The 24,078-nt window shown below is 28.2% G+C and overlaps 2 protein-coding genes and 1 long non-coding RNA gene across 4 annotated transcripts; 2 read left to right on the top strand and 1 right to left on the bottom strand.

The window, feature by feature from the left end:
- Positions 1–2,755: 2,755 nt before the first annotated feature.
- Positions 2,756–24,035, bottom strand: LOC122524775. The gene is made up of 2 exons (XR_006305619.1): positions 23,469–24,035; positions 2,756–2,832 (listed from the first exon to the last, which is right to left on the bottom strand). It is a non-coding gene; the product is annotated as an uncharacterized LOC122524775 (long non-coding RNA).
- LOC122524772 lies at positions 10,765–17,634 on the top strand. Of its 2 annotated transcripts, XM_043647204.1 has the most exons (4): positions 10,765–11,206; positions 12,128–12,253; positions 16,486–16,609; positions 17,518–17,634. In XM_043647204.1, exons 1-4 carry the CDS (start codon positions 11,085–11,087, stop codon positions 17,557–17,559), a joined length of 414 nt encoding a protein of 137 aa, XP_043503139.1. In that variant the 5' UTR covers positions 10,765–11,084; the 3' UTR covers positions 17,560–17,634. The 2 variants fall into 2 exon arrangements, with proteins under 2 accessions (XP_043503139.1, XP_043503138.1); XM_043647203.1 differs by lacking the exon at positions 17,518–17,634 and having other exon boundaries at positions 16,486–16,706.
- On the top strand, positions 21,130–23,430 carry LOC122524773. The gene is made up of 5 exons (XM_043647205.1): positions 21,130–21,378; positions 21,759–21,842; positions 22,007–22,129; positions 22,211–22,303; positions 22,974–23,430. Exons 1-5 carry the CDS (start codon positions 21,305–21,307, stop codon positions 22,975–22,977), a joined length of 378 nt encoding a protein of 125 aa, XP_043503140.1. The 5' UTR covers positions 21,130–21,304; the 3' UTR covers positions 22,978–23,430.
- Positions 24,036–24,078: the final 43 nt, after the last annotated feature.

Genomic DNA, 24,078 nt, shown 5'->3' with positions numbered 1-24,078 from the left:
GTCCTAACACCGTTATGTTTAAACATTTAATTTAACAATACTGACTCGATCTAGACTAGTGTTTAATAGTCTAGGTCTCCTCAATATTATGGTGCCCATTGCTTTGTCCTATTATGATAATTAAATTTTAAAATCTCGTTATAAACACTATTTAGATTATTCGTGTCAGTTCTGTAATTTATTGTATTGTTATTTGTTATGTGGTACATCTCACTTATATTTATTTTTTATCAATTGTCTTCTATCTAATATATAATATATCTAGAAGATATATTATATATTAAAAAATATTCTATATAATATTAAAACAACAAACACTATGTCTAACGGTTCATTTCTGACAATATCATGAAAATTACATTGAATTAATTTAGTTTAAAATAGTGTGGTTTGAATTAACTGATAAACTTATTTTTTTTTTTTTAATTTGGATTTAAACAATTTTCATAATTATGGGTACATTTGATAAATAATTTGACGATAAGGATTTTCATTGATTTACCTTATTCGATGTTTTCTCTTCAATTGTAAGATACAAATACTTTCTTCAGTAGTAAAGTACGAATAAATGATTAACTTCGCAAGTGAAGTGTTCGATGACTGAGAATTACGCACCATGAAAATCTTCTTTTATGCCTTTTATCCCCTCTACTTTGTCCTGCACACGCACACAAAACAGGATAAACTTAAGTGCTCCAATTCTCCTTTTATGAGTAATCAAAACAACTTATAATTACGACTACTCTTTTCAATTAAATTTAATTAAATAAGTATTTTGAATAATATTTTGAGTTAATATACAAATATTTAATTAATTTTTAAACATTTCAATATTTTGTCAACAGATAACAAGAAATCTGATTTCTATAGAAATTTTCAGTTTTTATTTGTTTAATTTGACAAAATAATGGAATATATAAACGAAGTGTTCAATTTTTAGCGGTCACCTATGTATTAATATCCAGTGACCTTATAAGTTTCCAATAACTTCACGTTCGAATTTTTATTTTTAAATTTCAAACAATGTATAATAAATAATATTGTATTACACACTAATGAATACGAGATCAAAAATATATGTGATTCAATAGCTTATTTGGATTATTGTATTGTTATTTCGAGATATTAAAATTAATAATATATAGGACTGAAATTTAAATCATCATTTTGAAGAAACTATGTAGAAAAATCGCGAAAACTGGATATTCAACACTTTCTTCATGTTTCGTCATCCAACAAGTACTGCGTATTTTCCTTCAATTTCTTCTTAACTAATCTCCTGTTCTTGTTTTAAAAATACTACGGTATACACTACTACGGTATGTACCAGGTATACACTGGTACGTTATGATAATGTAACGTCCATTTTGAAAAATTATATAATTGGATGAATAATTATAAAAGTCACATGTAATTTTGACAATTTTATATTTGTATAATTTAATATATAATTACACATATATTTATTTTATATAAAGTTTTTTCTTTATATTTTATATATTTACTTATTAAAAAGAAAATATGAAATCTATAAATAAAGATGATGAATATCATTTAACCCCGTGAACTATCTGTAAAAAAAGAATCAGAGATTATTTGGGAATTACGTAGAAACAATGTTCGATTAAATGCACATCATTAGACAAATCATATTTATCCTTTCCTCGAAATATTTTCTTTATTAGTTCGGACAATTTTTTCGTATCGATGACGTCTGACTTTAACAAGGAAAAGATTAAATCTGATGACGAACATTGTCGGTGATTGAACCTTATTCTTGTTTACAATTCAATTCGTTAAATAATAATTACTGCAAAATTTCTGACGTAAATTCATCATTTTACCAATTGATTATTCTCTTTCAGAAATCCTGTATCAGACCCATTACGTATAAAATCAACAATAATATTACGTAAAGTTATATATATATACAATATTATATTATACAATATCTCACAAAGTAATAATTATTATATTATTTTATAACAACATAATTATGGTAATTGCAATTGATATTTTTAAAAAGTTCGGATATAAAATAATCATTAATTTTGTTGCAATTGTAAATATGAAAATTATAGATATATATTTATAGGTGTGATATTTTTAAATATTAAAAAGCTAAAATTTTAAATACTAATTGAAGTTTCTTGGAAACATATTATAATATCGTCTTATCATAAGTAACACATACGCTGAAGAAAAAATTATCAATGAAGAAGAAGAATGAAGTCAAAATGATTGAATGAAATAAATTTCTACGAAACATATATATCTCATTTATGAATGAATTTGGCATTTGCATCATAGTTTTAAATATGTGACTCATTTCATAAATCAAAAACAATTGACCAAAATTCGAGTCTTTATTATGTACCACGTATTTTATTATTAAATGAAATTGTTCTTTAATTTTAATTTAAATAGGAAATAACAAGAAGGTATTTACAAAACTTGGAAATACCAAGAAGTAGATCAACAAGGTGTAAACATCTTTCATGATGTCATGCTTCACACGTTTACTTTCCAATCCTGCAGGTTCATGTTTGTGTATATGTGTATGTGCGTGTGTGTGTGAGAGGTTAATGCACGCATTCATGCATACACATACAAAAGTGCAAGGTAATAAATAAGCAAAGAATAGTCTTGACTCGTACCATGTAAACATCAGCTTTCTGCGTCACTGCTCATAACCGAAACGAAAAAATCCAGCACAACTAAGAAGGAGGAAACTGACCTTGCCTTTTCTTTCTCGTTTTGGAAACATTAATTTATCATCACTGATGTTTTTGTTCATCAGTGATGTGTTGTTCATCACGTTATGTTATGATTCTATGACATAAAAATGCATTTTTTTATTTAATTAGAAGAAAATAAAGGAAAATGTGTTATGATAAATTCGATCGAGGGGATCCATGGATCATTTTTAATAATATAACCATAATTATCATTTATATTACATTGATGTAATTCAATAAAAAGTTTCGTTTCCATTGTTACATACACAGTTATTATTTTTTTTATCGATCATTGTAACGTCATGTACGATTATGTAGAATTATTAGAAAGTTATAAGAAGACGATGAGTAAATATAGATCTAGAATAAATAAACGAACTAATTGCAGCATGTGCATAGATGTTAGAAAAGTATGATGTAAAATGTTGAATGATGCAAAAACTTGATTCTTGACCGTCAAGAGAACGTGCCTGGATTACCCGACTTTAGAGAAAGTTGCTTCATAATGGAACTACATATTTACTAATTCATACACATAAGTATCCATATTCTACGAATATTTGTCGTTCATTCTAAAACTTTTATAATCATTTCTAACAAAATATCAATTTCCAATCACTATTTCTTTTGAATTCCTTTTGTTACATTAACTTCTAACTAGATCGGGTTATCACCATACGACCTGGACACATTACGAATAACAACAAATTCTATTTATAATTCTCGACAAACAGTCTAGTTTCTAATGTAAACATATGAAAAAAAAAAAAAAAAAAAAATAGAAAAAAAAGAAACAAATTTTTTTAAAGAAACAGATGATTTTATTTTTGGAGATAATTACAACAATAACAATAATGCAAATTATATTTGCATAAATAATCCATTATTCAAACCTAAAAATTAAACCTTTGTAATCTAATCTTTTCTCGTATTTATAAATACATTTTGTATTGCAAAAGTTATAATATTATTTGTATTATATTAAAAGTGTTAAGTAAGTAAATTCATATAAAGATCTTGAAATATATATATATATATGAATTAATAATCAATTTGTTGAATATTTAATTGAAAAAAAAAAAATAATATATATATATATATATGTGTGTGTGACTTTAAAGTTATATCAAATTATAAGAGATTAGAATGAAATGATGCAATTATACAAGACCCCCTACTAAGTCAAACGTGTCGAATAAAGTGTTCAAGATAAAGAATTGTCGTTGTTGATCTTTCTAATTGTAAGATAAAAGATAACAGTCTCGACGTTCTATGTATTATCGTTCAGACAAAATCGGTTAGATACATCGCATAAGTGCTTACGTATGTTTAAGAATTGGAAATGCTAATCGCACACATAAACGGAGGCACGTATGCGTGACGCAACTTCAGTATGGGGGCGTGTTCTTAAAAATATAATCACTGGATTTGAATCAAGATGAAAAGAGAGAGAGAGAGAGGGAAAGGGAAAGAGGAGTATACGAAAATCGAAAAAGAAAATGAAAATAAATTTGTGACGTAGTCGATATTTATCGGTAGCACAATTTCTTGTTCTTACTCGGTGTCTGACGACAGCCGGTCGTGTCCTACTTCTAATCGTATCACACATTCGCCAAATCATTTATTTTATTGCTATCAAATATTTTTATATATGTACTGTACAAAATTAATAATTAAATCACGACGAACGTTAAAAAAATAGCTTAAATAGCTTTATATAATACAATATTTTGCATTCGAATTTTTGTTTTTATACAATCAAAAATATATATTTTTCGTACTTACAATTAATGCGTGACCAAATGCACACATGGCATTGTTTTTTTAACGCGTAATGAACTTAACGTATCCATAAAAAAAAAAACAAAAGAAACGATCCAATCATTTTTCAGTCACGAAGCTTGCAATAATTCTACGAAAAAAAAACCCGAGAAATATACTTCGCACTTTTTTTCTTTCTTTTCTCTTTTCTTTTTTTTTTTTTTTTTTTTTTTTTAATTTTAATAAAACTTCTATATCTTATATCTATCTCTCGTTTATGTAGATATGTCCACTATATCATTACAAAGAAATAAAAATCTCCCTTGACAATACCGCGAGTATTCCGTCTGGCTCGCGAAATTGTCACGTTTATTGTATTTTTCTCAAAAGTACGATAACGCATGCGTTGCGCCACGTTCCCATATCGAAATCCATTAGCGTAAGTTATGTCCTTATCGGTTGCATGATTAGAATATACAGAAACGCGGTGGAAAATTTTTATTAGCAATAAAAAACAAAAAAAAAACAAATAAATAAATAACAAAGAAATATTTGTTTGAATCGCAAATAAATAGTTATTCTAATGAGAATACTGTACTCTATTAAGAATATTATCATTAATAAATAACATTAATTAACAATATAAACGTAACGGAGCTTTTTCATGTATAACTTTTTTCTTACCGCAACGGATCAAGTGACTCGTCTTTAAAAAATCATATATTTTAAATTACACGTATAGCAAGAAATGTATCACTTATTTCTCTCAGAAATAATGGAAAATTTAATGATTATATTTGTATTTCCTTAAAGTGTTCATTTTTCATTGAGAGATGGAGATACAAAATCAGAAAAAGACAGAACAAGGGAAAGAAAGATAGTGAAAATAAATAAGACAGCTTCTAAATTCGGCTGTTGAATTATTTCCTGTTCGGAACTCCGCACATACCCGCACGTGTAACGTACCTACACATATTTTCGAATTCTTTCCTCGTAAGAGGCACGCCTACGATCACAATTTGGAACGAGCTGCTGGAAGTTCCAACTTGATGTTTCATACATTGTCTTTATAAACGTTTTCCACGAATTATGTGTATATACTTTGTCTAAAAACTTTAGTCTGATTACGTAAGAAAATCATTTCCCATCCCACGTTTTTGAATTTTCTGAGAAAACGCAACTCGATCATGTACATCTATAGCATGATCGAATTTTCCGATCCACGTCAAAGCAAATCTAAATAAATAATTCCTGGAAAATATTAACCAAATTTCATTTCATTCATAATTTCAAGATATTCGAAAACTGTTATTTCTTTTATATTTACACATGTATATATATATAGATCATATGTGATATATTGAATTTTTTCCAGTTATTTTTAGAATATCACGTTGGGAATAGTCAGGCACAATTTTTTTATATTCTATTATTTTAATTTAAATAAAATTAGAAACATTAGATTGGAGACAAGTGCAACGAAGGTGATTTTAAAAATCCATCTCTTATTTATTATGTTTTTTTTTTTTTACTTTCTCGAAATGTTAAACTGGAAGCCAAGGAATTTTGTTTTTGCAAAATAAAAAATAAAAAAATAAACATATATTTTTAAATGTTCTTATAAATTCTCTTGGTTAACCTTGTATTTAAAAAAAGCACGTTCTTTGATCTAACGATAGTCATTGACATTGCAAAAAATTATTGGTTATTTACCATTATCAATAAAAATTAATTTACGCCGAATATCAAATGTCTGATCTAGTCTAATTATCAAATTTTGTTATCTTCAGCATACCTCGTACGTTAACACGACGAGATTCCCAATGACAATTTTCTAAAGAATAGGCAATGCATATAATGCATTTGTGCTTTTCATAGAACATTAATCATCTAATTACTTGACCTCGATAAAAATTAACTTGGGCTTTTTCGTTCCAGGAAAAAAAAAGGTATAAAAAAGACATAAAAATTACATCGAAAGGTTCGATAACTATCTGTCTATTCATAGACGATGGAATACTGCGTGTCAAGTAAACTGTTTAATTGGAAAAACACCACTATCTAACCATATATATAATATATCATTATAAAAATTTCGAACATCGTATCTGCCTCATTGGTACCTTAGTGATAACGATAATCGGGATGTCTCATTGAAATCAACTCGCACGAGTATCATAGATAATTTTCATTAAATAAAAAATAATTAAAAAAATTATTTATCATTTATATTTATCATTTATATATATATCATTTATTCACTATTACACAAATTGCAATCCTAACTTTTAAAATGTATTTGGAATATCGTACCTAAAAAAAAAAAAATAAAATTAAAAGAAAGATAGAAGTAAATAGATTAAAAATAAATAGTATTTTCATTTAATGTATAAATCGATCGTAACAGAACACTGCTTATATAATATGTACATTTATATCAGTATCGTATTTTTCCTTAAAAGAAAAATAATTACTTTCTGAACCTTCCCTTCCGATAGACACACAGGTAAATAATTTTGCAACATCAAGCGGAAATATATCTTGATCGAAGATAGGAAATTCCATTATGTTTATTTAAAACTTAATTTGTATCCTTATAATACGATTTTACACGTAACCATGTTGAGAATGCACATCATCGTGAATAATCCGTGCTATTTATTTCTTTCCTAATAAATAAGGGAAGTCTAGTCAAGTATTTCCAATGTCTCGGATAAACTAAAAAAAAAAGGATAGAGAGAAAAAAGAGAGAGAGAGAGAGAGAGAGAAACATGGAAAGCCACCTGTTGCAGCTCGAGCACGTACTTTGACCGGAGTACTCGTAAACATTTAGTAGATTAATACATTTGAGAAGCTATTTCTTTCCTTCTTTCTTTCTTTCCTCTTCTCTCTTGCGTTATCTTTTACATTTCTTACCAAAATTTTGATTTACTTTTTTTCTTTTTTTTTCTTTTTTTTTTTTTCTTAAACAGAAGACTCGAACGTTTAACAATTTGTACGCTTATCGAACGTGTTCGATTCGTTATCCGATTATTATTGTATTAAAAATTTGTTACACGTTCCGATAATTTTGACAGCGGATTAAATAACAAATAAAAAAATTGGAATAATCGATCCTATAAAAATAATCGTAATGTATAAAATAAACGATAAGAAGAAATTATTATTTTATGTATCTGTTTTTTTTTTTTCTTTTTTTTCTTTTCCAATAAAGAACGTAACGTACGTAACGTTCAATAATTTGCGCGCTTATCGCAAATATAAGATAAATTTGTTCGCATAGCCCACATAGTCGTCACAATTATCGGCTTATATATGAAATTTTAATTTGACGAATATTCATGACCATTTGATAACCTCTTTTAATAAAAGATAAGGACAAATATAAACATATTTCTTATTTTCATATTCCAGGTATTGGCTTGTTCGAAACATTTCGCGAACATATGCGATTATTTAAAGTATACTTGACATGAACATCGTGTCCCTAACGATAGTACGTGTATGTGTGTATAGTTAAAATAATATAGATATAAAACAACGGATATAAAAATGCAAATAGATAAGGATGCGATACCGATGAACCACGAAACCGGAAATTATATGTTTGAGAAGGATTCGAAATAAAATTTAAAAAAAATTAAAAAAAAAGAGAAAAAAAAAGGAAATGCATTATCCAACATTGATAATATCTCTGTGAGAAAAATTTTTTGATTGAAAATTTAATAAACGTTTATTAAATTTCCGTTAGATAATTGCTTATATAAAATTGAAAATCAAAGCATTACATCGAGATTCATTCTTATCGTGTGGTTAAATATAACAGATAGTTGCTAAATAAAAATGATGCTCAATTGGATATAGTAAACGTAATATAGTATCAAAAATATAGATAGTATCAAAGAGAAGATGAGTTTGCAATGAATTCATGAGATTTCATAAAATAATGCAATATACGTTACATATTAGAAAAACAGTATTTATTGATCGTTTGTAATACGCTTTTATTCGTCATCTTAATATTAGTTTGTCCGGAAAGTTCGTACCGATTTTAACGGAAGATTAACATAATTTTTATATTCAGACTTGTCTTTATGTCACCTACGTACCAAAAATCGTCACTAACTTTCCAGACAACCCGATACAATAATTTTTTTTTTTTGACGTAGATCGAACTCAAAGGAATGACTAAAACACGGTTCAACATTCTTTCGTTCGTTAGCGACCTTTCATTCTGTGAAAGTAAACGCTATCCAAATCGATTCGTCGAAAAAATTCCCCAAATTGCGTATTGAAATGTAATTCGAAAGTAAGATGTTGAAACTTGAATTTTACAAATCTAATAAAATACCAATCTAAAGTATTTGAGTAAAATAAGTGTAATTAATATTACCTATGTTAAATTTGAAATAATTTAAACTTATTCGATATAATCTAATTCTATAAACAATTAAATAAGTTCACCCACTATTGTACGTTGTATGAAAATTGATAACATTACGTCTCCCCTTAAATCAATAAAATAAATATATTTATTTATAAATATTTTAATCCAATATCCGACAATTCAATTAATTCGATTATATAATTATATTTATAATATAATTATTCGTTTACTTCTCTGTCAATACTTTTTCAAATGTTACATGACCTAATTAAAACATTGCTAGAATGAGACGTTGTCAATCCAATATAAAGATTTATTTACAAATATTTTCTTTCAATTCTTAATATTCAATTTTCGTTAAAAATATTTTCCCGTTACAGTCAACGGGTTTATTCTTTCTAAATATTATTTGCCATATTATAAATTAGGTAATATTCAGAGAACTTATCCTAATTCTTCAAATTTCACATTCAATTAAAGTAATTCGTTGAGTTTTATCGCGAAGGAATGTGTGTGACCACTTAATGACTAATTGTTGTGCAACTGTAGGTATCATTTATTGGAAGATATCAGGTAAATATATTGGCCAATCTAGAAAAGATAAATATCCGCTTCGTAGATGAGCACACATTTATATACGTATTGATATAAGTACATACTGTTTAATGTTTCATCCTGTATTTTAATTTGAATGAATCAGCAATCAATCGGTATTGAACGTTTCCATTGGGAATATACAGAAATGGAAACGTAATCGTGTCTTGATCAAGTGATTTCGTCGAATTAACAACTTGGAAACTGATTAACAAGAGTAGAAAATAATGTATAACTTAATTTATCAGCGATAAGGGCTGAGGGGGAGGGGCCTGAGTTGGAGGAGGACGTTGTAAGCGGATCAAACGTTGCACATGAATTAATATAAGTAGTGCATGACTGCTTGTGCAAATAAAACATATGTCTACATGAAAAATCCTTTCGCATCTACGTCATTGAACATGTTCTAAGAACAAAAAAAACATTTTCCACTCACAAATGAAACCCGTGAATACGTAGAAACAACTCTCGAGATAATACTAGAAGAAGAAATCCACGTTGGAAAAACGTGATGTCTATAGATTAAATAATGAACAATTAATTTTATTTATAATTACATTCGTCATCGATGAATTTTTTACAAACCAAAGGCATTCGAGAAAAAAAAACGGGAAAAATTGTATATGAAGAAAACAACGGTGTTTTTTATTTAAACAAACACCGTCATCCTTGTTTGTCATAACCTGCACGATTAGAATGTTAATTAAAAATCCATTATATTTGTTTAATTCCAATTTATCACTATTGCATCTTATTGCATATTTCTCATTTGAAATGATATTAACGGATACGATCATTACCACTGAATTTGAAAACGGATTATTAATCCTTTCGATTAAAACGATAAATTATTACCAGCTTAAATAATAAATAAAATAATAATTATAATTATATATATATTTGTAAGATCTCAAAAGACAAAGAAATAAAGCAATAATATCGACAATAAAATTCGAATTTCAAAATTGAAAACCGATCGTGGTATACGTGCAAATTACACGTCGAACTTCTAAAAAAGAAAAAGAAGAAGAAAAAAATTAACGAAAAACAGAAAGTTGATGGAGTAGATTGATAATTGAGATTTCATGGGAAAGATGACGGAATCGTTGAAGGAAATAGTAAAAAAAAAAAAAAGGGGGTTTCGAGTCTAGTATGGTAGAATAAAGGTGAGGGAGGATCTCGAGTTGAAGCGAGTGGGGGATGCCAGTGTCGAAAGGGGAAGGAGGGGGCGTTAACTCTGCTTCGAGTATATATGCTCGAACCGAGTGACGGTATGCTACAGTTCAACTAGACAAAAGCAGCAAAGAGAAGGAGGGGCATAACAGTCGCGTTATAGACAAAAGGATACAAACGTTCATTTAAGGATTACGATACCTACCTACCTATCATTTATCCTTTTATTTTTAAATAATTTTGTTTCTTTCGTTATTGTTGGTTCTTCTATCGGCTATTTGTCGTGAAAGAAAAAAAAAAAGAACCAAAAAAAAAATTGTGAAAGAAATTAATATTCTTTCTCGTTTTATTTTCGTGGTGCAAAATAAAGCTGTTCTCTTTTTGAACATAAGTTCGAGTGTTTTATTTTAAAAAAAGAAAACAAAGAAAATATGACAAAGTACGAAATGTGTATTACATCGCGTCCATTGGTGACTCTTCTGGTGCTCAGCGTACTCGTGACGATTTTGATACCAGAACCAACCGATGCCAGACCTACCGATACCGTAATCAGGTAAGCAACTAACGAACATATTTTTTCATGCAAATTTTTTTTTTGTATTAATTTTAAAATTATTCTTTTCTTTTCAAAACTTATATTTAAATAATATTGACGATTAGTCGCGCGTTCTTTTTTCTTTTTTATGGGGAATCAAATATGTCTGATTAAAACGAAATAATTTTTTAAACGAAGACAGAACGTTAATCGCAGGAATTTTTATAAAAAATACAAATTTTCCTTTCACTTTGTATTTAAAAAAACGAAATTTATCTAACGTGAAACTGTCACGAGTGAATAATAATTAGAACGTTTCGGGTTATATTCATAAATGAAGTCATTGCTCTGTTCGTTAAATAGAAGATGAATTTCATTTAACGTGTTTCAATGAACGTTTAAACGGCGGTTCATTTACGGTTTATTTAGCAAAGCAGAGTAGCGGTCGTTGCCATAGATCGTTTATGCAAATAGAATGTAGTTTTTACGACAAATGCAATACGACAGGTTGAAATAAGTATTAAAGTTATATGCTTACTTATTTACACGCGTCAATGACCACGTGCGAAACGGCATAAAAATTGTCGAGAAAGGTAAAATAGGTATGTGTTAATTCCGTACATAGACAATTTGAAAGAACCTTGGGATACACGAATATATATATATATGTGAAAAGATCGTCCGACTTTTGAAATTAGTCTGAAATGTTTTCTCACGACGATTTCTATAACACAAATTGTTTTTTAAGTCGGTGAAAGCGGTTCAAATCTACGTATAAAAAGAAAAATACTCTTTACAGTAAGATATAATGTAATTAACGATATATACGATATGAGTAATTAACGTTACCCAACTTGTAAAAGTAAAGCAGATAGAATTGTATGCTATCTAAGGAAATTAGATAAAATCTTATTTTTGTATCTTTTCTTTCGATTACAGCAGACGCAAAAGAGTCTCAGATCAAAGGCTCGCCGAATTGGAAACTTTACATGGAATATCAACGAAATTGAAGGGCAAGGTGGTAGTCATACCTGTTGCATATGGCGTTATAGATCCTGCTAAAGTGTAAGTTTTTTTATTTGTTATATATTTTCTATTATTATTATATAATATTATATATATTATATTACACGTGATGGTAATTATGGTACTCGAGTTTATAATAATAATTATAATATAAAATAAATTGTAAAATGAATTTTGTCAATTTTAGTACATTATTCACTATTATAATTACTGACACGTAATATATATATATAGACATAAAACGTATACAACATAAAATTTTATTCGAGAAGCCCTTTTTGAAAACACGACAAAGAGAGTAAGACGAATAGATACTGTATAAGGTAATACAAGATCTGATTCAGAGCGTTCTTATTGTTAGTTTCGACGAGTTTTCCATGACAAAGAGACGTTACTTTTCCACTTGCATTGAGAAAATTTCTTCGATTTAACACGAGAGAAGAAAATATATAACTATGTAAATATGTATGTATTATAACAACAAGATGTATTATTATACATGCACATATATTTATATTTATACCAAATACTTTGAAAACGATTTTGATCGAGTCACGCTCGAAATGAAAAATTAGATTCTCGTTCTTCTAAGAATTACTTGAAGTTGCATGATCATGTTTATTTGCCCCCACTCTAAATGTTCTAATAGAGGAATTATCTCAATATTTATCGTCGCCTTGTCATCGTTATGACGTCTCGCGTGCATCGACCGTGGAAAGGCTTGTCATCGTCACGAATGCATCTCAATTGCAATTCTACACCGTTGTTATTCCGTGGAAACCTTGAAGAATTGTTTATCTTTTTAACCAATTACATACGTAGTATTCTCCTCGTATACGTTTAACCAGATAAATCATCGCTATATTCATCTATCAAAATGTTCAGATAGAAAATTTGTCTCTTTGCTAAACGTCCAATTTTTCATCTTTTCTATAAATCAATCAAATAAATATTCTATTTATTTAAATCGTAACCGGTCAAATAATCGATCTCTATAACAAAAGTCATACTTTTTTACAATTGAATATTACAATACTTAAAGAAAAATTACAAATTTTTAATATAAGAACTAAACAACTAATTCATTATTTTTTTTCATAAAAATATAGAAATAAAAGTTTTCTGAAATGAATGACTACAAAGTTACACGTGGCTTTATGAAGGCTTCAAAATCTTTTTTTTCTTCTTGTTAAAGAAAGTAACTTATTAAGTTAGAAATAAATATTATTTCGTTGATACGTAAAACGTGATTTCACTTGTGAAATGGAAGGATCTTATCTACGCATGGTTTTTAGTAAGAGCTCAACCTCAATAGTAATATACGTCGTTGTTGGAAGATTAGCAAACTATTATACGTTCTTAGGATTAGCGTTGATCCTGCGGTCGGTACGTGTCCTGTGAGATTGTCAATGAAATATAAAGTAAAGGAGGACAATATCGTAATAGAGGAAAAGCCAATGGGCGGGGATCCTACGCAATCAGAAAAGACGATCTCCCATCTCCTTCTTTCTTATTTCTTTTTTTTTTTTATTTCACGTTAACGTTCATACGAAGGCAACACATTTTTGTCCTCTTGCTCTCTTTTTTTCTTTCGTTATTTTTTTATATCGAACAAGGACAACGCTATCGTATACATTAAAACCTCCCACAATCTTAATTATTGAATACATTACCAACGATATCGTATAGAAGATCTTCTTACTTTCTTTTATTTTTCCTCTTGTTATTCCTCTTCTTATTCTTCTTCTTTTTCTTCTATTTTTATACTTCACTATTGCAAAATTATAACACGAACATATAAGGGGTTAACGCGAAGGAAGAAAATTAATAATACGAGGTTAGGTAGGAGTTAAGTTACACGGAAGGATAATGAGAATTAGTTTCCTGCCAACTAAATGACATTCTAAGACGTCGAAGAGACAACACGAGCCTTGAAATGAAGTATTTAACGAACTGGTAATGCGAGCCTACGTGTAATGTATGTCAACAGGGAATTTATGCAAGAAAAAAAAATAGAAAGATAAATAAAGATAATAAGAGAGAAAGGTAAAGGAGAAGGAGAAAAGGAGAAGATAAGAGCGAGATAGTAAAAAGGGTGAAAAAAATATGCAAGTATTGATAATGGAGTCTCTAACAGAATTATGTTCCTTTTCTTCGAATACCCATTAAAAGTATTTATATTCAACACCTATATATCATTGTATATATTCACAAAAGAGAGAAAGAGAGCAGTAAAAAAATGAATTTGCTTATCCAATCGTTGGTATTCATTTTCCAATAAAAGAACGCTTGAATATCGCTATTTCATAATGAAATTATTTTGATTGTGTCGGAATGAAATAAAGTATAGTGCACGTGGGATTGTATTATACTTTTTTTCTTCTTCTTCATCTTCTTCTTTCTATCCTTCTTTTCTATTTTTGATTTTTACATTCAATTGGCGATATTTACGATTCTCCTCGATCTAGCCCTCCGTAGAATATTATATTGCATTTTTCATCGGTATGAAATGTCTAGCAACTACTTCCTCTTAACTCATATTCGAATTGAAGAAATACGATTCCCATCATGATCTATATATTTACATATATGTATTTATATGTTCCATTTAAAGTAATACGTTCGTTTGACATTAATGGGATAGTCGACGATCAAATAAAAAAAGAAAACCGTTCAACTTCTATGATAATTATTCGATCAATATTTTGTAAAATAAATTCTATTTTATTAGATGTAAATATTTTGTTCGTCGTTATGAATGATAATTAATTATGAATTAATATTTGAATATAAATATTGAGCCAATAAATGGTAGACTGAATAATATCGATCGATTGAAACTAGAAAATGTAAGGCTTTCAATAGATATGAAAGAATTTTTCATGTCTTCATAAGATTGATATCTTTTTTCCCTTTCGCCATTTCCGTTAATTATCGTGTTTCCTGATAATATTACTCACGTCAGATATTAAAGATATAAGAGGGGATTCACAATAATATACAAGGCGCATATGTAAGAGAATGACGTATCATAGCATGTCTACCATATCATACGTAATATGTTAACAATGATGATGTAACAAAGTATCCTATGTTCTCATAAGTCTTCTATTTATTTTGTTAACAGTGAATCGACTAGATAACCAGATGTTACCTTAACGATTCTCGATAATATCTATAATTATACCATAAGTCATAAAATAAATATATATATATATATATATTAAATGTAATCAAAGGTTCTAACTAATCGATCACTAACCACTTTAATACAAAATTCCCAAATATGACGTATGAAATTCTTATGTTGCATCATATTATGTATTATCACGTGAACAACAATATTTCTCCTTTAAACTTAATATGAGAACGATTCAGCCCTTTCTATTTTTTCGTATTATAAATAAACTAGTAACAAAAATGAGACTATATCTAATATTGGTAAATAATAAACATTTTGTTTTTATAAATTTTAATAAAAAGCAGTTAAGTTTATCGGGGTCAATTTGGTATTGTAAAAGTGATGCAAATTCAATCGAATAATTCAAATTTAGAAATTCCTAATGATTGCATGACTGGGACGATTTCATCCGTTGGACACGTCATCGTCTTCTTCATTTCGTCATGAGAGCCACGCGTGATCTCTTTCGTTCTCTCTCTTACATTTTTTTTCTTTTCATTCTTTCTACTTCTTACGATACCGTGATGTTAGTTTTCATGTCGAAAAGCACGTTGACTAATATCCATTAATTTTCTTACGTGTATTTACTTACGTCGCCATATATTTTCGATGCTTATCTATATTATTATAGATATCAATCGAAAACACCTGACAATAAGTAATGTCGATTTATTTAGATTATTAAATCGATCAAGTGACTTTGTATTGTCTGCATTCCTCATCGCTTTAAAAATAAAAATAAAAATAAAAAGAAATAACAAAGGGGTACCGTTCGCATCGTTTTATCGTTAATTAATCGTTAATTAATCTTTCTCTTTCTCTCTCTCTCTCTTTTTAGTTGTTTCTTTCTCTTTACGCGTATTAGAGAAATAATGTACATGTATAGATTAATTAAGTGATAAATTATATTACGCGATCATTTAATTCGATGTGATGCATGTTCAAGAAAAATAGGACTCTCGAATATTGTTTTATTAATTTCTTTTTCCTTTTTTTTTTTTCTTCGTAATAATAAGAGAATTTTCAAAGGACTCACGAACACTATTAATTATCGTGTTGTTTCCCTTTGTTTTGTTTGTTCTATTTGAAGAGGTCGCAAGCGAAGATCTTCATCGGACGACAGTTTCAACAAATTGAGAGAAATATTGCAAATTGACGGACAAGATTGGATTTTCCTACCGGAAGAGAATAACGAGATTCTGTCTCTGCCATTGGTAAGTTTTACCACTTTCAAAATAGTACTTTTCTCATACCATCATCTACCACCCACGCGTTCAATGTTATTCTTGAAATTTATTTGAAGAAGTTTAGAAAAAAAAAAAAATAGAGTAGCTACTTGTGTGTGTATTTATTGGATCAGTATTTTTCAACATTTTTATTCAATATTTGAAATAAAATAACAGTATGATATCGGTATTAGATGAATTAATAAAGAAAAGGAAAGAAAACTATCAATATTATAATTAAAATATTTAGGAAATTAGAATCAACTATGTAAGCAATATTGCATCGATAAAATATTAATTACTTATACAACAAAATGCGTTTATCGCAGATTAATAAAAATACTGATCAAATAAATAAAAGAAAAAAAAAATCGATCGTGTGTTTAACGTACGTCTTATAAAGATTATCGAGAGAAAACGTATCGTTTAATTTCTCATTCGTACATGAAACTACGAGTTAACTTCAATATTGCATAAGTAATCAAGCAATAATTAATATATTAAATATGTATAAAAAATCTAAATTAAAAAAAAGAATGATCGGCACGCGCCAAGAAACTTGATGAACTTTGTTCCTGTAAGTTTTAAAATCCAATTTGCGTTCTCGCGTTACAAGAATGATGCAAGATTTTTCCAATAAATGATATATCATCCCGGAAATATATACGTAAATGTATTATGGAAATATTCTGATTTTCCTTTTTCTCTCTTTTTTTTTGTAATTTATTAACGGCTTATCAGGCGACAGTAAAAAAACGGAAGATAAAAATATTGTACTTTTTGCATGAATGAAAAGAAAATGTAATCATAAAATCGTTTTTTCTGAATCAAATCATATAATCGATTCGAATGAATCAACGAACGAACGAGCGTTCATTAAACGTTTTTATTTATAGAAAGATGCAAATGGTCATCTAGAAATCGAGAGACAATATTAGTCTAATTGGATGGTTGCAATATCGACTGAAGACGAGAAGAAAATCGAAGTAATCGAGTGTAATAAAAGAGAAAAATAAGAAGAAGAAGAAGAAGAAGAGAAGAAGTAGGAGCAAGGAAGAAAAAGAGAGAAAAAACGGAAGAAATAATAAAGCAACTCGATCGTGAACCGCCTAAATCAGTATTACGGACCGTTCTCCGTCCGAATTTGATGCACTGAACTCTTTGATGAATTTAAATGATAAATAATTAGCGACGAGCACGACAAATGTTAATATCCTATCGTGATTCGTAGATTGTAGTTAATAGTTAATAGGAAAAATGGAAAAGGAAGGGGTAAGGCGATAATTAAAATTACGCAGCGCGATAAAATGAAGAATCTTCATTGATGAATGATTTAATGAATAGAACAAGAAGAATAAGATGATGATGATAAAGAAGAAATGAGAAAACCTGAAACAATCGTAACATTTAAAATTATGCTCTTTCTTTTTAAGTATTCGACATCTTAACTAGAACAGTATTCAATGCGTTCGCTTATATATACATATATATATATATGTATACATGTATTTAATTTATTTCTTATCTCATCTTTCATTTTTTGATTTTTTTTTTTTTTCCATTTTATATCATCACTTTTTTTCTAAGTTATTTATTTTATTTATTTAATTATTCTTAACGTTAATCGACATAAAAAATAATCATTTATTATATTTTCATAGTCGATTAACCGCAATCTCAAAAGATCTCGGCGATGCATAAAGCGTGCATCATTAAAATATGTATACACGTATTACACGACGGCATAATGACATGTGGAGTGATAATCACGTGAACGATGAAAGATCTGAGTAAAAGATGGAGGAAAAAGGAAAGAAAAATAAGAGAATAAAAAAGAAAAAGGAATGCGAGAGAGTGAATGAAAAAAATTGTATTATGTAACATTTAACTTCATTTTAAGAAATGTTACGTGATTTTGAAAACAGTATACTACGCGTACAATTTCGTAATAAAATGTCATTATGCAAGTACGAACCAACAATGTAAGGGAGATACAAAAATATCGTTCATTTTTCTATAAATAATTTAATTCACATTCCTTTACTTATGTCTATGCATTTATTTATGTATTTATAAATCACCTTCATGTGAGCTCTTATATTAACGTCATCATTGATTAAAATTTATTGCGCTCTCATTCATAAAGATAAAATAATTTAAAATTACATTCTAGCGCTGGCGTGCGCATTTTACGAGTATTATCGATATTTCTATCGTCTTATCTCGATATATGTACTTATTTAGTTACTTACTTATTTACTTAATTCATTCTTATTATCATAAGAAAAATGATTTTAATTAGCTCTTATTGTATTATATATACATGAATAATATAAATGTACGTATTAACGTATTAAATGTGTGTGCGTGTGTTCAAAGGCTGATTGTTTTAGGAATTCTCTTCGAAGAATCTTCCGAAATATTTGAAATGTATTCTATCGAACTTATTCGATGTTACTCTCTTATATTTTTTTTTTATCGCTGCGTATTATTTATTTAGAAACAAATATATTTATACATATATATGTATACGTATGTATAAATATTTATTTATTGTATTTATTTATTTATTTATTTATTTATTTATTTATTACTTTATAAAACTATCTGCACACAAAGTTCCCATGGATTTAAACTATGCGTTACAGTGATTAATATATATTATGTTATATTAATTAATATATATATAATGAAATAATTTATTGTATTCTTTCTTCATACTTCACGAGAGAGTAAGAATAAAAATATAAATTGTGTCTATGCATAAATCAATCTTTTTGTATTTCGAATAATCCTTTAAAAAAAAAAAAAAACGCCATATACAACATTGTTTACACATGCCTTAATTTACCCGCCGAAATTAAAAATATACCATTTAAGCTCCCTCTATGAACGTTATTAAAAAACAACATTTCTTAACCGATAAAAACGAAATTCATGTTTTTTACTTTAATTAAATATTACCTTTATTTTTTGTTTGTTTGTAATGAATTAAATGATAAGACATCTATATAATATATATATATATGGATACGAAAAAATATTTGATTAATGAAATTTCAAGATTAATATCTAAATGTTTATATATGCACAAAATATAAAAGTTCATCTAAGGCGAGATTATTCATTAAATTATAATTAATAAACAAGGTCATCGTATTATGTCTTTACTTCAAACGATTACATTTTATTAATCAGCGTAAAAAATGATATGTAAAATAAAAAAGGGTTTCTTTTAAGAATGAATATATTGATACGAAAGAATCAAAAGTCTTGGAAGTTAAGGCGCCATATAACGCGTACGAAAAAGAAGGAGAAAAAGAAAGAAAGAATGAAACAAAGAGTAAAAGAAAAAGAGAGAGAGAGAGAGAGAGTTAATAGATCCTGTCTGACTAAAACTGCTTTGAACTACTTGCGAGTCAATGAGAAATGAAAACGGAATAAGAATCAGACGTTCTCGACGAAACGAATTGAATTTTTTTTTTTATATATATATATAAAAGAACAAAAATTATTCTTTATTCATGATCGTGATCGAGAAAAAAATTTAATAATTTTTTAAACGATTTTAAAGAATTCTTCGGAGAAATTCTTACTACGTGGTGACCATTATAAAACGTCGATACGAAGTCAAGCAGTCTAATAGTAAGAGGACGATGATATAAAATGATCGAGAGAGAAACGAATCGCGTGGTTGATCTACATTTCGCAATTATAAACTGCGCAGTAAGCTCTCATCCTCTCTCCCTCTCATTTGAACGTATATATGTGTATATATATATATGTATACATCTTGATGGACCACTCCCCTTACACAATCTTACATTTCCGTTTGACGAGCATCATATTTGTTGCTATCAAATGAAAGATTTTTCGGTTTATTTGATATTGCGCAGGTTTTTATCATAATAAAACAACGAATTTCGTTATATTTACCCATTGTGAAATTTTCACGTATCTACCACGCCCTCTTTTCAAAAAATACGTCATTTAGGTATTATTTTGTATGTGTATACAAATAAGTACACATATATATATATATATATATTCATTATTGATCGTGATTTTTTCAGCAAGAATCAATATGGCTATATCGTGTGAACCAAAGGATTCGATAAAATATCTCGATTTGTAATTTATTTTTATTTTAACTAAAATTATTTTTAAATAATTTTACGATAAATGAAAGATCAATTTAACGAATACCTTAACTATAAAATCATTTACTGTGATAAACCGCAAAAAAGCAGTACATTTGCTCAAGAGGATCGATTTATCTTACATTACGTACACATATACACATACATAAAAATACAGAGTAAAAGAAAAGAGAGAGAGAAGGAGGGAGGGAGAGAGGGAGGGAGAGAGAGAGAGAGAGAGAGAGAGGGAAGAGGCACGCGTCTTTGACAAGAAATGGAATATATGTGTAAGTGATAAAAAGTAGAGTATAGGGTAATCGTCATTAATTAGACTTAGTGGAGGGGATTTAGAACGATATATACACACGTCCGAGGATGTCCGCTTTATGTTATAGTTTAACTCAAGACGAAATCGGTTGAGCTTTGAGCATCGTGGTGTTAACTTAAGCTTAAGAGATTAAAATTATAAGATTTTGATTTTTATTTCTTATGTATAAAGATAGTATATATTTTGAGCTTATCGAAGAAAAAAAAAGAAAGCACGATGATTTCTATCAAAATCATCATTTTTATTTTATCGTTGGTCCTCTTCGGTTCTGCTAACAGTCAGCCAATCAGGTAGATATTTTACTAATTTATAATCGTAATTTTTTTCCATATGTTATTTTTTTTTTTGGTTACAACCCCTTTTTAAAAATATTTACAATGATCGTTATACAAAAGCAGGATAAAAAAGATTTGTAAATAGAAATATTTACATTTTGTAACTAACGTAGTGTTTTTTTTTTTTTAAATGAAATCTATTTTTAAAAAGTAGGCGCGCGTATTGGCTTGTATCAAGTTTATTACACAAAAGCTGCAAAAGTTACATCAGAATGTTATATTATGGTAGAATGATATCTCGTTTTTGTTCCTCGTGAATATTTAATTGAAATTCATTGAAGCCATAAGGAGATGGCTTCATTAACTAACATTGTTTTTCTTCGCATTCTCATTAGACTCGCGGGGGTGGATGAAAAGGACTTGAATATCGAAATATCCTTATCCAATATGGAAAATAATTTATCGAACTTACCGTGGAAGTGAGTAGAATTTTTCTATATCTAAGTATTATATTATTTTAATGATTTTAAATTTATACTCGTATGATATTTTGTCAAAATATTAAAATTGAAATTTTTAATTAATATACAAGAAAACAAAACAAAAATTTTTTTTATTTTTTAAATTTCATTGACAATTTTAGACGTCTGAAACGCGTTTCCGATCAAAGATTGGCAGAACTCGAAACACTTTATAGCATTCAAAGATTAAATTCTCTACCGTTAACGGACCGACCTATTTTCATCAGAATTAAACCGATAAACATGTAAGTCATTTTTACATAAAAATTTAATTTATAGAAATATCTTAGAATCTTTATAAATCATTTATTTGCAATATATCGCAGAGAACGACGTAAACGAAAGAACAATGAAAATCGAACCGATACACGAAAGATCGATCGACGTATAAGCAAACCGACCTACGATGAAATCCTAAGGTATGTATATATATATATATTTTTTTTTTAAATATATATATGTATATTAAAATAAAAGGTTCGTATATAAATTTTCTAGAATATTTTAATAAAAATCGAAATCAAATAATTTGGATGAAATATCAATGAAATGAAAATCGGTAAAAAAAAAAAAAAACCAATACATATGCATTTTATTAGGCGAACATTAAATTTTAATAATCCCTATGTTCTACCTAATTTCAAGGAGCGTAAGCTTTAGAGATAAGAACGCAGTTACGTATGTCGTAAATTTGATATAATATGTAGAATGAACGTTAAAATACGTGATGCAAACAAATCAGTGTATCTTCATTGATAAATTCTTGTCGGCTACTAACTGAAATAGTACATGTTCTTATGGACATTATCTGAAAAATGTGTTGCAATAACGATTTATGCTATTAACATTTTATCCTTTATCATTAAAATTAAGATTCATTATATCATTAAAAATTTAATTATATGTATATACATATGTATAAACATATTAATGTCTTTCACATTTTTAAGTTCAATGGGCAAATCATATCATTTATTAAAATTTTAATTTTATATAGATAATACAAAAAATATGATATGATATTGTCAAAATATCTGAGCAACTCTTACGCACATAACTCTAAATTATATTTTTTAATTCTACTTACAGATGATTTCATTCTATAACAAGGAGACATTGAAAAATATCGAGGAGAGACACTACGCGAGAGAAATAGAAGGATATATATTTTTTTTCTATAAAATCGTACTAAACGATCTATAATTATCTAACAAGCGGTATTACGTTTTGGACTTTTATGATAAGGATTGACGGGACGCTTTTTTATATTACTTTCATATAAAAAAAACTGCGTTATACTAATTTATTTATTATCTGCGAACTAATATTCATCCGATAAGCATCTCACCCCCACACCCCTTACAGTATTTAGAATAAAATAATAATGTTAAGCAATGCAAAGAAAGAATTTGTGTAAAAGGATTGAAATGTAAAGACGAATGTATGTATTATACAAGTGAAATGTCGATAAAAATGAATGTAATATAAAATAATGATCCATATGTACTTAATTAAGATCCTAAGGAATTAAACAAATATATGTAAACTTTGCATAAAAACATTAAATATTCAAATAAAACTCACCGAAATATAGATATGACCAGATATCAAGTATATTCACCCCCAATGACAGCTTCGAAATTCCCAGGAAAAAAAATGGCGACATATTGTAGGCGCGAATTTAATTTGATATTCTTTCTCCGATCGTTACTTCTTTTCTTTGCCTTCTATCGTTTTAAAACTTTCACGTTACGAGCACTAATGTCGAACTGATTCAATAAAGATTGTGGAACAAAATGAGAATTATAAACGACATTGTTTATATACGAAAAATAAACATCAAAGATGACTATAAAAGATACAGAACATAACGTATTCAAGCAACATTTCGTGGTGTATATTATCATCGTATGAGAATATGTCTATTAATCTTCATTGTTTCTAACAATATTCTAGCTATTTAATTATCTATTGATTAAACTAACAAAAATAATTAATAAACGAAACTAACGATAGGCGTCATAGTATTCCGAAATCGCGCGAACGAGAACTGAAGCGCCATCATGCGGATAACCAAAGTAACCAAGTCGATTCGAGTTCTCTCGATAACTCTCGATATCTCGTCCGGTCTCGCTAAAGAAAATCGCTAATATCGCGATATCGATCGAACTACCGTGTGTGGCAAGTCGCACCG

Source organism: Polistes fuscatus, unplaced genomic scaffold, assembly GCF_010416935.1.
Source record: "Polistes fuscatus isolate 324 unplaced genomic scaffold, CU_Pfus_HIC Scaffold8, whole genome shotgun sequence".
NCBI lineage: Eukaryota > Metazoa > Arthropoda > Insecta > Hymenoptera > Vespidae > Polistes > Polistes fuscatus.
The sequence above is the reverse complement of the archived record's forward strand: the minus strand, read 5'-3'. Positions and strand labels throughout refer to the sequence as shown.